We start from the raw sequence: 13368 nt of genomic DNA on the forward strand, positions 1-13368 counted from the left end.
TCACAGCCCCGAGCCTCGCTCTCTGGGCCTGTGCCCCTGGGCGAGTGCCTGTGAACAGGCCGTGCCAACGGTTCATCCTTCCCACCCAGCCCTCAGTGGGGACAGCTGAAAGACTAGAGAGACTGCATCTTCTTTCTCATGGGACCCAGGCCACCAAGGGAGCATAGCAGGCCTGAATTGTTATGAAACCATCCAGTAAAGCCAGAGGTGGGGCCACGTGGGTGACATCCCAGCCCTCTGCACATAGGGCGGGTTTAAGGGAGCCCTGGAGTCTTTGCCTCCTGCCAGGGTGTCTGTCTCAGCTGGGCTTTGCAGGCAGGACAGCCTTATCTGGTCAGCCCCAAACAGGTCGGACTTAGTAGCTGAGCGATGACAGCTCTGCTCCTTCTCAGGGGAATGGTAGAGAGCAGAGTTCACATGAGTTTTGACCCACATCCTGACTCTTCCTGGGACCCCTCTTCTCCAGCCTGAAGGGTTCAATGGGGTCTGGTAGCACTTGGTGCCTGGCTTAAGGTTCCATGCCTAGCCCTGGGTTTGGGGACATCTCAGCCATTGACAGCAACCTAGGGTTGGACGCCTTCAGGTCTGGTCCAAGGGGCCATAAAAGAAGCCTCCAGGCAGGAAGAAATAGGACAGTCTGGATAGCTTTCCGTGTGTATCCTAGGAGAGAAGAAGCACATCCTACCTGCCAGGGTCTCCTCGTTTGTGCCCTGCTCAGAGATGGTAGCTACAAGTTTGTCTGTCTTTTGAAGAACTTGCAGGCATCAGGCTGTTCCTCGGTGGCCACTGGCTCCATCGGGACTCCCGGTGAGACTGAGTACACTGGTGAGGGCATCGTAAGAGGCTCTCTGCCCTGGAGAGCAGCCTCCTTCCTTCCTCGTCATCTCCCCAAACCCTCCCTTGCTGTGCCACTCGGTGTAACGTTTCAAAAGGCAAGGAGATGTCCCAAGATACCCCGGTGGCCTGCTGCTGTTAGGAATGTTGGCCTGCTGGGCAGCCTACTCTCCCAGGGGTGGGGTTCTCAGGCTACAGCCACCTCCCACCCCCAGATTCACCTGCCCCTCCTTGGAGCTCTGCCCTCACTCCTAGTTGAGCAAGTCCACGACTTACCAGGCAGAAAGGCCAACAGCACAACCTTGTCTCTGCTCCCTGGGGGCAGTGGGTGCATTCTGTATCCAAAGTCACATCCCCCCGTTTCCTCTCTGGACACCATCTTCTAGGCGAGGTTTTCTTTCTCTTCGTGTTCCTCCTCTTTTCAGATCAGGCTTCAGGCTGGTGTCTTAAGGGAAAGGAAATGCAGGTGGCAGGTTGAAAGGGCAGCAGGAAACTGCCCACAGATAGGGGACCCAGAGTTTCTGCATTTTGTTCTGCTTTCTTATAAACCCCCCTTCTTTTTCCTGTAAAGTGAGAAGATCCTGAATTTCTTTGGGTAAAATGTGACTGTGCAATGACATGGCATCTGGCATAAGCAGAGATTTCTGGAGAGATGCTTTGAAACAAGTCTTTGGCCCGGTCCCACCTTAAGAGTGCCTCCAGCGTTAGGTCTCTGGGCCCCTCCAAATACTCCCCTCCTCCAGTCGATCATCTCTCCGACCATTGTTCCCATCCACACAGTATTACAGAGCCACCTCAGGCCTAGCTCCTCCGGGCCAGGCCGGGGGGCAAGGGAGGTCTGGGAGTCGAACCTGAGCGGCTTTGGTGACTCCAGAGGAACTAAACCATCTGTTTTCTTGTCTCAGCCACAGAGCAACAACAAAAACAGTCTCGTAAGCCCAGCCCAAGAGCCCGCGCCCTTGCAGACGGCCATGGTACCTCCTGACTCCGGCTTCTCCACCCCTGCCCCTGGCTGCCTTCCTCTCCTTCTCCGTTCCTCTTCTTGCCCTCCCTCCCAGGCCTCCTTGGCCCTTTCCTTCTCATCCCTGTAGAGCAGGCTGCTTTGTGTCCTGCCCTGTGGGCCCCTTCCCCCTCATTTTCCCATGTGGCCATGCTCCTTCCTGCACCGCACAACTTCCACTCCTGCTCCTTCTGCTGTTGGGGGTGGGGAAGAGTGGTCAGGGCTCTCAGCTAACCCTCTTAGCCCCAGGCGGGGGCCCCATGGGTCTGCTGTGGGGGCCGGGAAGGTGAGTGGCTTATAAAAGAGGGTAGGAGCTTTCTTGGGACCTGTCGTTCAGTTCTTGGAGGCCTCCTTGTAAAACCAGCCTCAGCCTCTCCTTTGCAAAGCTACAAACGGGAAGGAGGGCTGGGGTCCCCCACCTCTGCATGGTGCTGAGGCCTCTGAGGTCCTGGAGAGCCCCATGCTGGGGGCACCGTGTGCTCCCAGAGCTCTTTCTGCTGGTAGTGACTAACTAGAGAGTTCGCAGGGGGGATGCCTGGGAGAGACGGGAGGGGTAATGGGCCTGCTGCTCCTACCTGCAGCCTGGGACCCTCATGCTGCCTCACGGCACAACAGGGCCAGGAACTCTGACGCAGGCACAGGTGGTAAAGCAGGCAGCTCCCTGGGCTCAGTTTGCTGAGGGGGAATCCTGGGTCTTTCTGGGAGACTTTAGTCTGGTCTCTCTATGTCCCCGCCTCCTACACACCCCTTGATGAACGCTGTTGGCAGGGCCTGGCCTGGGCCCTCAGACCCACGGCTCCTCCAGCATATTTGTCCCGTGGGGAAAGAACCCTTAGATCCAGCAGGAATTGGGGACAGAGGCCCTTGTCCTCTCAGCTTCTCTGGTACCTGCTCTTGTTAAGTGCCAGGCCTGTCCTTCCTACTCAGCCAGTACTCTCCCCGAAATCTGGGGCTTCCCAGCTACCTGGGACCCAGGTGAGCCAGGATATTTTGTCTTGTGGGAATGGCTGGTGGGCAGGCCTCTGTGGTCATCGTAGGGTCTAAGAGGGACTGGGCTAAAGGATGGGGTCCCTCAGTGAAGAGCCGTAGTTCTGTCCCCAGGTCAGGAGGATAATTTTCATCTTCTCTCACAGGAGCCACAAACCACCGTGGTACACAACGCTACAGATGGGATCAAGGTGAGTGGCTCCTGAGCTGGTCTCCTGCTTTAGGGATCAGCAAGAAACAGGTGGGCTGGGTCCTGTGGGGTCTGTGGGGCCTGCAGATGGCAGCCTGCAGGCCGCGCCTTGAGGCCAGATGTGGGCAGAGTCTAGGCTGGGGATAATGTGTACCTGTTTGTCGCTCCAGTCCCTGAAAGGGCATTATGCTTCATGCCCTATAGTCAGACAGGCCTGGGTTTGAATCCTGGGCCACTGAGTAAGTCACTGTAGTACTCTGCACCTCAATTTCCTTATCTGTGAATGAAGGATAATAATAATGGCATCTCCCTCCATGACTTGTGAGGCTTAAATGACAGCAAACAGCTAGAAAAAGAGACAAGAGTATAATCAGACCCTAGAGCATCCTCCATTGCCTCACCCCATTATGCGGTCAATAACTTTGTCGTCTTATTGGCACCCCCATTAGTAAATATTTACCGAGCCCCAAACCATCCATGGCTCTGGTCTACAGAGGTGACAAGACAAAAAACTCTCTCCACGGGTGTAGGGGAAGCAGATAATAAACCAAAATCCATATGAGTAAGATAAAATCCAATAGTAGTAAGTGCTATGAAGAAAATGACACAAAGGAAAGAGAGGGGGTGAACAGGGCTTTTCTTTAAGTGGCCAGGGAAGGACCTCCCTCGGGAGCTGAGTCTTTGAGCTAAAAACTAAACGGTGGGAAGGAAACAGCCAGGCAGACTCTGGGGCAGAGTGCCCTAGACAGGAGAGCTGCAAGTGCAGGGGCTTAGCCAACATACAGAACAGAGGAAATGAAGCAGAGCCAAGAGTGTGAGGCCTGGGGAAAGCGGCAGGAGGGGGATGGCGCTGGAGAAGCAGGAGGCCTGCTACATAGGACTTCATAGCAGTATGCATCTTCTTCCAGCACCAAGGAGAAGCTCTTGGAGGTTCTTAGCGGGGGAGTAATGTAGTCTCATTGACACTTTGAAAAGCCCCTCTGGCCATGTTAGGGGCAAGAACTTTAGGGAGGAGGCAAGCATGGATGCAGGGGGACTGGGAAGCTATTGTAGTCTAGGCACCAGATACTGGTCACTTGGACTCAGAGCGTAGCTGTGCGTTTGAAGAGAAGAGGTAGGGGTGTCTGGCTGGCTCAGTTGATAGAGCGTGCAACTCTTGATCTCGGGATTGTGAGTTCGAGCCCCACGTTGGGTGTAGAGATTACTTCAACATAAAATCTTTTTTTCTTTTTTTTTAAGATTTTATTTATTCACTTGAGACACAGAGATACAGAAAGAGAGAGAGAGAGAGCATGAGCAGGGAGAGAGGCAGAGGGAGAAGGAGAAGCAGGCTCCCCTCTGAGCCAGGAGCCTGATGTGGGGCTCGATCCCAGGCCCCTGGGATCATGACCTGAGCCGAAGGCAGACACTTAACTGTCTGAGCCACCCAGGCGCCCCCATGAAATCTTTTTTAAAAAAATGAAGAGAAGAGGTAGGAGACAGGATTTACTTTGGAGGTAGGACTGATAGATTTGAATTTAGGTTGGATAAATAAAATATAAGGGAAAGAGAGAAAGCTAAGATTCAACCTAGAATCAAACCTAGAAGAGGACTCCAGGTTTTAACAACAGGATAGATAGTGTCATTTACCGAGTTGGGGAAGAGTAGGAGGTTGGGGAAGACTGCGTTTGGGAATCCAGGGTTCTGTAAAAAAAGTCAGATGGCAAGGGTGAAAATCAAACCTTTCATGATTCTTCCTTGCACCTCCTGCAGGAGCACATACTCTGCTTTTGTTCTGCTCGGTTCCTTTAGTGTCCAAGGGCCTGAGTGTATAGAAACATGTTCTTTTTGGCCTACAGGGCTCCACAGAGAGCTGCAACACCACCACAGAAGATGAAGACCTCAAAGGTAGGTGCTGACCCTTGGTGGGGAAGGGACCCCAGCAGTGTCCCAGGTACATTGGCTCTTGTTTGTCCCCAGAATTGAGAATGATGACTCCTTATACTCTAGGAGAGGGCTTGGCATAAAAAGCTCCTTTTCATGGGCTAAGATGTGAGGTCCCTGCCTGGCCTGGCTGGGCTGGGCAAGAGGCTTCTCCTCTTTGACCCCAAGTCTGGAATAGCTAAACCAGAGCTTTTCCTGAGGCTTTCCAGGGCCAGGGCTCAGAGAACTATTCCTATTGCTGATAATGATGTAACATCCCAGTAAAGGAACGTCCTGAGTCCCTGCAGAAGTAGCCCACAAATACAGTGAGTCATTAGGAGGGTGACCCATTGTCCTGATTGCCCTAGGGATGAGGCGATTCCCAGGATGTGGAACTTTCAGTTTTAAAACTGGAACCGTCCTGGGCACATTGGGATCAGTGACTCTTGTCACAAAGTCTTGTCATGAATGATGGAATCAGGACCACATTTGGCCATGTCCTGGTGGTCCCTCGAGGACCACCAGCCTAAGTGTGGGCCTGGCCAGAGGGCCATGGGGTGTGGGAGGGCATGGCAGACCAGACCACCGGGAATCTCTGTCCTGTTCTTCGGTTTGGCCTCCTGGAATTGCTCCCTTTGCCATCAGTAAGTGACCTGAGGCCAGGCTCGCAGAACAGATGGAGAAATGCTGAAGGACAGAGCTGAGAGAGCACACCCAGGGGCAGTAAAGGGGCACTAAACCTTTGGGAACCAAAAAATAGAAAGCATAAACATATAAGGTAGTAAAGAACTGTACCTCTAGGGCTGCTGGGATTCAGGCCAGAGCAGTTCAGTTCTGGTGATGCCGTGGAGTGGCTCCTTCACGGCTCTTGACCTTGTAGCCTGGCCCCCTACAACATCTTCACTGGGAGCAGGGGTCCTTACACAGGCTATTTGAAGGCTCCTCTGGAAGCCACAAGCCCAAGTCTGCACCTTCCTGGGGCTGTCAGCTGGGAGGCCTCTCTGGCAGAGGCGGCAGCGTGGGATGTGGTCCAGGTGTCCACAGCAGCCCGAGGCGTTGCCTTGCCCCGGCTCTGCAGTGCCACGGGCTTGGGTCCTGTCTGGCTTGCTCGCTCACCTGCCTTGTTCTGTTTGTTTTGGCTGCTCTGCCTTGCCCTGCCCTGCCCTGGCTGGCTAGCTGCCCCGCTCCGCACTGGGAATGGCAGCTCGGGGCCTGAAGGACGGAGCTCCCGGGACAGAACAGCCCCCTCTGCAGGCATGCAGCCCCAGCCTTCTCTCTGCTCCTCAGCCAGTAAGTGTGAGGGAGGCACAATCTGGCTTCTGTCTCCCTGGCTCATCCTGAAGCCCCTCAGGGATCTCCTCCCCCCACCTCCCCCAGAGCTGTCAGCCCAACCCAGCTTGGGGAGCTCGGCCTCTGCTGGGTGGGGGAGCTGATTGGAGGTGCTGTTAATGCCAGGCAGGGGCCCCTGGGACCAGGGCCCAAAGACATAAAGGAGAGTGGGTAGAAGAACTTGGCATGGTGGGAAGGAACAGAAAGCCCCGGGGACATTCAGTGGGCCTCACGGCAGCAATGAGCAAGAAAGAAGGGCCGAGTCCGAAATCAGGTCAAAGGTGGTGGGAGCGGGGCTGATGATGAAATTGCTGTAGCCAAGAGCCATATTGGGATGTGGTGTTGCCTGAGGCTCAGCATATCATATTAAGAGCATGAGGCTTGGGGTGAAACAGACCCGAGTTTAAATCCCGGCTACACTACCTCCAGAAATGTGTGAAGCAGCTTACACCTCCCAGAGCCTCAGCCTCCTTCTCTATAAAGTGGGAATAAAACAGCACCTACCTCAGAGCACTGTCATGAAAAATAAATGAGATAGTAGAATGTCTTGATACGATGCCTTGCTGGGTTAATGGTAGCTCATATTTATATTTTAAGTTGTGTCTGTGTAGAGAATGCCTTTGTCTGCTTCTTTTCCTTCTACCATCTATCCTTTTAGAGTTTATAAACACAATCCTCTTCACCCATAGGGCCCCAGTCAGGTCCTGCAAATGGGTTTGGTGGGGTTGGGGAGGGTGTGTGTGTGTGTGTGTGTGTGTATGTGTGTGTGTGTGTACATGTGACCTACCTGCTTGCCTCTGGGACGTGGATAGAGCTCGTTTGTTCCCCTAACGTGCTGCTTACTCACCTGGAGCTGCCTCCACGACAGGGCTGGTGGCTGTGGGGCCCCCACCTGGCCATGTCTTTGGCCGTGCTGCCCTCTCCCAGCTATGCCCCTTGGCTGCGCTGTTCTAATGCACGCGTTTGTCTCGCAGCCTCCCACTCCTGTGAGGAGAGCCTGGGCCAGCCCGGGGCTCTGGTCAGGGTTAGCCTGAGCACAGTCTGAGCCCTCTCTTACCCTAGCGGTGCCCCTGCTCATAGTGGTGCTCCCTGTCAGGATACCACCAGCAGCAGTCCCTTGGCTTCGGATGGGGTAGGGGTGGGGGGCTCTGAGGGCACCAATTCTGCCTGCCTGTCATTCTGAGCCTTATCTTGGTTTCCTTGAGGGACACATCCTGGCATGAGAGCTGGTGGGAGATTTAGAGCTTTCCCAAGGCTCGTCCAGGGTAAATGGAGCCATCTCTCTGGTGAGAAGCTCCGCTTAAAAAGAATGTTTATAGTTCCAAGACCCTTTATGCCAGAAAAGCCCTGTGGAGGAGATGAGCAGGGTGAAGAGAATTAAGCATCCATCCCAGGGCTCCGCTCATCCTTTCAGAGCCCTCATCCCTGGCTAGGTTCTGCTCTCAGGCTGGCTGTTGCCCAGGGCTAGGTTCTGGACCACTGAGTGAGGGCTAGGGGTGCTGTGGCGGTGGTAGTAACTGAGACCTGACTGAGCCCCTTCAGGTGAGAGAAGTAAGCAGGTGGTGGAGATAGCCGTATCAGGAGATGCTTCTTAGAGAGGCTGAACGTGCTGGGGATGGGATACACGGAGTCTGGGCAGAGTATTAATGATGGCCAGGCTCCTCAACTGTAAAAGACAAGAGTGTTTTCTGCATCCTGGTTGTTGATGGAGAGGGAGACAAAGGCCAGAGAACCATACCTAATGGGTGGGCTTTGGGAGGAGGGGGCCGTTAGCTCTATAGGACAACAGGGAAGGAATGAAGAGAAAAGTGGGCTCACTTTTCCTGCAGAGGGCCTTAATGTTCAAGACAGGGAAGAGGGTTATCTTTGTCACAGAGATCACAGGGGATTCTCTGAAGGACTGGGGAGGGCTCTGTCCCTTGGGAGCTCCCCAGTTCCATGCAGGTAAATTGCTGGGTTTTTCCCCCCACAGTGCGAAAACAGGAGATCATTAAGATCACAGAACAACTGATTGAGGCCATCAACAATGGGGACTTTGAAGCCTACACGTGAGTAGAGACCCATTTCCTTGTGACCCAAGTCATCTCTTGAGGCCTTCCCTCCTCCCCAAAATCCACTTGGACCCTGGGAAAAGGGAAAGCTGGGCCTTGGGCATAGTGCCTGAATTAAACACCAGGCCCTTGGGCTGGGATCTCTCCCAGGTAGATACACTGTGGTAGTACCCCGCACCTCCGAAATCGTAGCCATCTTGTCAGGCCTAGCCCACAGCTAACCTGCTGCAGGACAGATGCCACTGACAAGAAAACAAGACAAGTCACCCCTGTAGGAAACTGACAGGCTGCTTTTCTTTCTGCAGGAAGATTTGCGATCCAGGCCTCACTTCCTTTGAGCCTGAGGCCCTTGGTAACCTCGTGGAAGGGATGGATTTCCATAAGTTTTACTTTGAGAATCGTGAGTGGGTTCGTGCTGCTGATATACTCCTGCCTGCCCCTTCACCCCCTTTGCCTCTGTCCCTGCTCCCCTTCTCCTCTTCCCAGTTGCCCGCTTTTCCCTTGTTTGACCTGCTTGGCTGCACCCTGGTCTATGTGTTTGCCTCCTTGTACCCCGAGGATGGTCTTAAACTGACACCTTGGAAGGACCTGCTCCAGAGCCCCACGTGCCCCTTCATTCTGCAGCAGCTTTGTGGCAGAACTGGTTTCACAGTCAGGGTCACTATTCCATTCAGCCTCACCTCTTTCCGCAAAGACTGGAAACCACTGAGATCAGGTTGAGATGTCAGCAAGTAATAATGAAGCTCTTTATCTACAGGTTTCACAGTAGAGGAAAGTAAAACCAGGATAAGAATGCACAAGCAAGTAGCAGGGCACTGTAGGTGATTTGTGAGATCAGAAGCTGTGGCTTGGGTCCCTCCTGAATATGGAGGGAGACAGTCCTGGCTGAGGGGCTGTGTACTCTGGACAGTTCGTGGAAGTCCCAGGGGATAAGAAGATGAATCACCACCTCCTCCTATCTTTCTCTCCACTCTCTAGCACCCTCCTCCTCCCTATTTTTTTTTCTTTTCTTTCCTACATTATCCTAGGCCTTCCCCATCCTGCCCCGAGTTCTGTTTTATTTTGTCACTGTTTTCTCTACTAACTACCAACCTCATCATGTCTCAGCTGCAAATGTAAACCCTTGGCTATCTAAGTAATTCTATTAGCCAGAAGCAGCTTCAGAGTTTATAGAAGCCCTAGGGAGGGTCTCAGGTAGCCCCTGTCCCACATTTGAAATGAATTAAAATGTGAATCTCATTAAAAGCCACACAATTTACCATTATCATGAACACGGCAGATTGTGTGGCTTCTTTTACCTTTCCCCCAGAGAAACCTGAGAACCCTGGGGATCTCCTGAGCTTGGTGCTTTGGTGATTCTATTTTAACTTTGGACGTTTTTGGTTTTTTCTTTCTAAATCACAAATGCACTTTGAAATCTTAAGCTCTTGATTTTGCTCTGCAGCCAGTTAGGGACAAGCCAACCCTTAGGAAATCTAAACATCAGCCTGGAAGAGTGGAAAGATCTTAGGCTTTAGTGAAGAGTCATATGGTCCTGAGTTCAAATGTTGTGTGATTTGAGCAAATTACTTAACGTCCTTGAACCTGTTTCATCATCTTACAATAAAGATAATCATATTGACCAAGAAATATAGCTTATGTATGTAAAAACCCCCAGCACAATGTCTGATTAAAGTAGCAGTTGCTATTATCATTGTTCTCCACCTCTTTCTTCCTTTTGGATAACTGAGACTAATGTTCTGGGATTTCCTGGCCTCTGGTGTGTGGGGGACTTAGAGACTCCCTGAATGGCTGCTGGAGAGAGGGTGAGACCTGAAGTGCAGGCGGGGAGGGAAATCCGTGCTCAGGCCTGACGCCCTCCTACCTCCCGCACTCTGCCTTGCCCCCTGCAGTTCTGTCCAAGAACAGCAAGCCCATCCACACCACCATCCTGAACCCGCACGTCCACGTGATCGGGGAGGACGCAGCTTGCATCGCCTACATCCGCCTCACCCAGTACATCGATGGGCAGGGTCGGCCTCGCACCAGCCAGTCGGAGGAGACCCGGGTCTGGCACCGCCGGGATGGCAAGTGGCTCAATGTCCACTATCACTGCTCAGGAGCCCCTGCTGCACCGCTGCAGTGAGCTCAGCCACAGGTGCACCTGGTAGGGGGGGTGAGGAAGGGGACAGATGGGATCAGAGGAGGAAGAGGAGGTTGAAAAGTGGCACTGGGGGAGGAGACGTGGACCATCCCAGAGGAGTGGCAGAAGCCGTCAGACAGACTTGCGTCTGGCCCCAGGACTCCCAAGCTGAGCGACTTTGGACAGGTTACTTCCCTACCCTAAGCCTCAGTTTCCCTAGCTGTCAAAAGAGAGAGAGAGAGGGGTACCTACTTCACTGAGTTGAGGACTAAATAAGATACTCATAAGTGAAGCATTTGCTCAGCAAATGTGAAGCGATGTTATATTTATTTATTTTTAAATTTTATTTATTTATTTGACAGAGAGAGACACAGTGAGAGAGGGAACACAAGCAGGGGGAGTGGGAGAGGGAGAAGCAGGCTTCCCACCGAGCAGGGAGCCCAATGGTGGGGCTCAATCCCAGGTCCCTGGGATCATGACCCGAGCCGAAGGCAGATGCTTAACGACTGAGCCAACCCAGGCGCCCCCGATGTTATATTTAAATGCTAGCTTCTCCCCCATCCTCCACCTTCTCAGGCAGACTTGGCCACGTGTATCGTGTGTTGAAGTCCCTGGAACTCATCTGTGTGCTTATTGTCCTTTGTTCTGTTACCACGTCTGTCCTCTTTGACAGGGGCATTAGGAGATCCCAGCCGGAGGTCAAACCTTCGCAGCCAGAGGCTCTGGAGGGCCTGAGTGACAGCGGCAGTCCTGTTCGTTTGAGGTTTAAACAATTAAATTACAAAGCGGCAGCAGCCAATGCACGCCCCTGCATGCAGCCCTCCCGCCCGCCCTTCGTGTCTGTCTCTGCTGTACCGAGGTGTTTTTTACATTTAAGAAAAAAAAGAAAAAAGATTGTTTAAAAAAAAAATGGAATCCATACCATGATGCGTTTTAAAACCACCGATAGCCCTTGGGCTGGGAAGAAGGCAGGAGTTTGTGTGACACCCATCCTGGCGTGAACAGCTGGCTCACCCACCCAGCCCTGAAGAGGTGAGCTCGGCCTCTGGCCTCCGTGGACTCAGGGGACCAGGCAAGAACTCTTGACGGAGCTTTGGGGGCTGTGATGTGATTGCAGCCCCTGAGGTGGCCTGCCTGCCCCAGGTCTAGGAATGGACTTCTTCTGAACTTGCATAGCGCCTAGAATGAGGCTGATGAGAACATCGTGGCCATCAGACCTACTTGGAAGAGAACACAGAGCTCCCAGCCTGCCGTGGAGGCAGCTGAGAAGCAGTGGCCTCGGGACTGAGGGCCTGGACGTTGCTGTACTGTTCCATTTAGCGTAGAAGGGAAGAGAATTGGTGCTGCAGAAGTGTGTCCGCTACAAAGCTGATGAGAAACTTCGTGTTAGTCTGACATGTACTCACTTACTCATCCATTTCTATAGGATGCACAATGCACGTGGGCCCTGATATTGAGGCCCAATACCTGCAGCTGGGAAGAGGGAGGGGTTGCTGCTTTGCTTTGTGTTTGTTTTCTTATAACTTAGCAAGGAGAGAGCCAGGCCCTGATCAGGGCTCCCCTTGCTGCCTTTGGCAGTTCTGTTTCTGTGCTGATTTGGACCATCTTCGTCTTGCCTTTTCATGGTGGTGGTCCCCGTGCTGACCCCCATCTGGGCCTGGGCCCTCTGCCAAGTGCCCCTGTGGGATGGGAGGAGTGAGGCAGCAGGATTGAGCTGATGGTTGTTTCTATGCATTCATGCTGCCCTCAGGACTGCCTCCCTTCTTACTCTTCCCTTGCTGCACGTCCATCTCTTTTCCTGTCTTTGAGATTGACCTGACTGCTCTGGCAAGAAGAGGTGTTCTCCTTAAAGAGGCCTCTCTACTGACCAACTGAAGTATATGACTTACTGCTGGACAATCTGCATGGGCATCACCCCCCCACACCACCTGCATGTACCCAAAAGAGGTGTCCAGAGCCAAGGCTCCTACATTCATTGTCCCTCTCTGTGCTCAAGGAGTTCCATTCCAGGAGGGAAAGATCTATACTGTAAGCAGATAGCAGAGAAGATAATGGAGGAGCAATTGGTCATGGCCTTGGTTTCCCCAAAACAACTGTGCAGACTTACCTGCACAAATATCTGCACTATTGGGGGAAAGGTGGGTAAACCCCAGCTTCCTGGACTACCTTCAGGAGGCACAGGAGCTGGGAGAAGAGGCAAAGCTACAGGTTTACCTTGGAGCCAGCTGAGAAGAGAGCAGACACACAGGTGCTGGTGCTTGGGTTCAGCCAGTTCCTCTGAGCACCTCATGCATGCCTCAGCCCCTGGGCCTAGCCCTTTCTTGCCCTGCAGCCTGCAGTACCAGCACGCAGACGCCTTCACCACCGGGTTTGGTTTTGCTGGCTTGAAGACAAATGGTCTTAGAGTTCATTAAGACCCATAGCTTCATATGGCTGCTCCAGCCCCACTTCTTAGCATTCTTACTCCTGTTCTGGGGCTAATGTCAGCATCTATAGCCAATAGACTATTAAAAAAAAAAAAAAATCACCTTTTAAACAGGAAATGGAAGGCATTTGATGCAGAATTTTTGCATGATGACATAGAAATAATTTAAAAATAGTTAGTGTTTGTTCTGAATGTTGGTAGACCCTTCCTAGCTTTGTTACAATGAAACCTTGAACTGAAGATATTTAATAAAATAACCTTTAAACAGTCCATTGTGTTACTGCTGTTGGAGGCTGATGGCCAAAGGCTTAAGAGTTTAGCCTCCTGAGTTAAAGCTTCAGATGGAGAGATGTAGCTTCTCCCACTCCCTTGGGGCTCATTTTAGAAGAAAACTTCCTCATAAACTCATCAGCCTCCAACCAGCCCACCGGGCTGCAGAGGCGAGTTCGGGGTGGGGAGGAAAGCTGCCGGCCCTTCGCTGGTGGGCCAGGGGTCGAGCCCCGCCCCCGAGCCCCGCCCGCGTCAAGG

At 52.7% G+C, this 13368-nt stretch overlaps 2 protein-coding genes and 1 long non-coding RNA gene across 30 annotated transcripts in view; 1 reads left to right on the plus strand and 2 right to left on the minus strand.

Annotated features, from left to right (window-relative positions):
* LOC145721989 (uncharacterized) overlaps positions 1 to 6087 on the minus strand; it is a 9824-nt gene extending 3737 nt beyond the window's left edge. Inside the window, exons 1-4 of one of the 4 annotated variants that reach the window (XR_014146020.1) lie at positions 5709 to 6087; positions 3166 to 3288; positions 1111 to 1279; positions 686 to 813 (exon numbers count right to left, since the gene is read on the minus strand). This is a non-coding gene — a long non-coding RNA (uncharacterized LOC145721989). Of the gene's footprint in view, positions 1 to 685; positions 814 to 1110; positions 1280 to 3165; positions 3432 to 5708 lie in introns of those variants that run through there. The other 3 variants (XR_014146019.1, XR_014146017.1, XR_014146018.1) reach the window with 3 other exon arrangements.
* Positions 1 to 13110, plus strand: part of CAMK2G (calcium/calmodulin dependent protein kinase II gamma) — a 54592-nt gene extending 41482 nt beyond the window's left edge. For 9 of the 25 annotated variants that reach the window (XM_081822918.1, XM_081822917.1, XM_081822925.1 and 6 more), the window contains 8 exons: positions 1740 to 1808; positions 2968 to 3012; positions 4850 to 4898; positions 6090 to 6203; positions 8215 to 8290; positions 8599 to 8693; positions 10186 to 10430; positions 11089 to 13110. In XM_081822918.1, coding sequence (XP_081679044.1) covers positions 1740 to 1808; positions 2968 to 3012; positions 4850 to 4898; positions 6090 to 6203; positions 8215 to 8290; positions 8599 to 8693; positions 10186 to 10418 — 681 coding nt within the window. In that variant the 3' untranslated portion in view covers positions 10419 to 10430; positions 11089 to 13110. The remainder of the gene's footprint in view (positions 1 to 1739; positions 1809 to 2967; positions 3013 to 4849; positions 4899 to 6089; positions 6204 to 8214; positions 8291 to 8598; positions 8694 to 10185; positions 10431 to 11088) is intronic. The other 16 variants (XM_081822924.1, XM_081822927.1, XM_081822929.1 and 13 more) reach the window with 4 other exon arrangements.
* The window catches only part of POFUT4 (protein O-fucosyltransferase 4), an 88641-nt gene that overhangs the window by 43506 nt on the left and 31767 nt on the right, over positions 1 to 13368 (minus strand). The window lies entirely within an intron of this gene.

Source organism: Leptonychotes weddellii, chromosome 6 (genome assembly GCF_054177405.1).
Source record: "Leptonychotes weddellii isolate Sample4059 chromosome 6, ASM5417740v2, whole genome shotgun sequence".
Taxonomy (NCBI): Eukaryota; Metazoa; Chordata; class Mammalia; order Carnivora; family Phocidae; genus Leptonychotes; species Leptonychotes weddellii.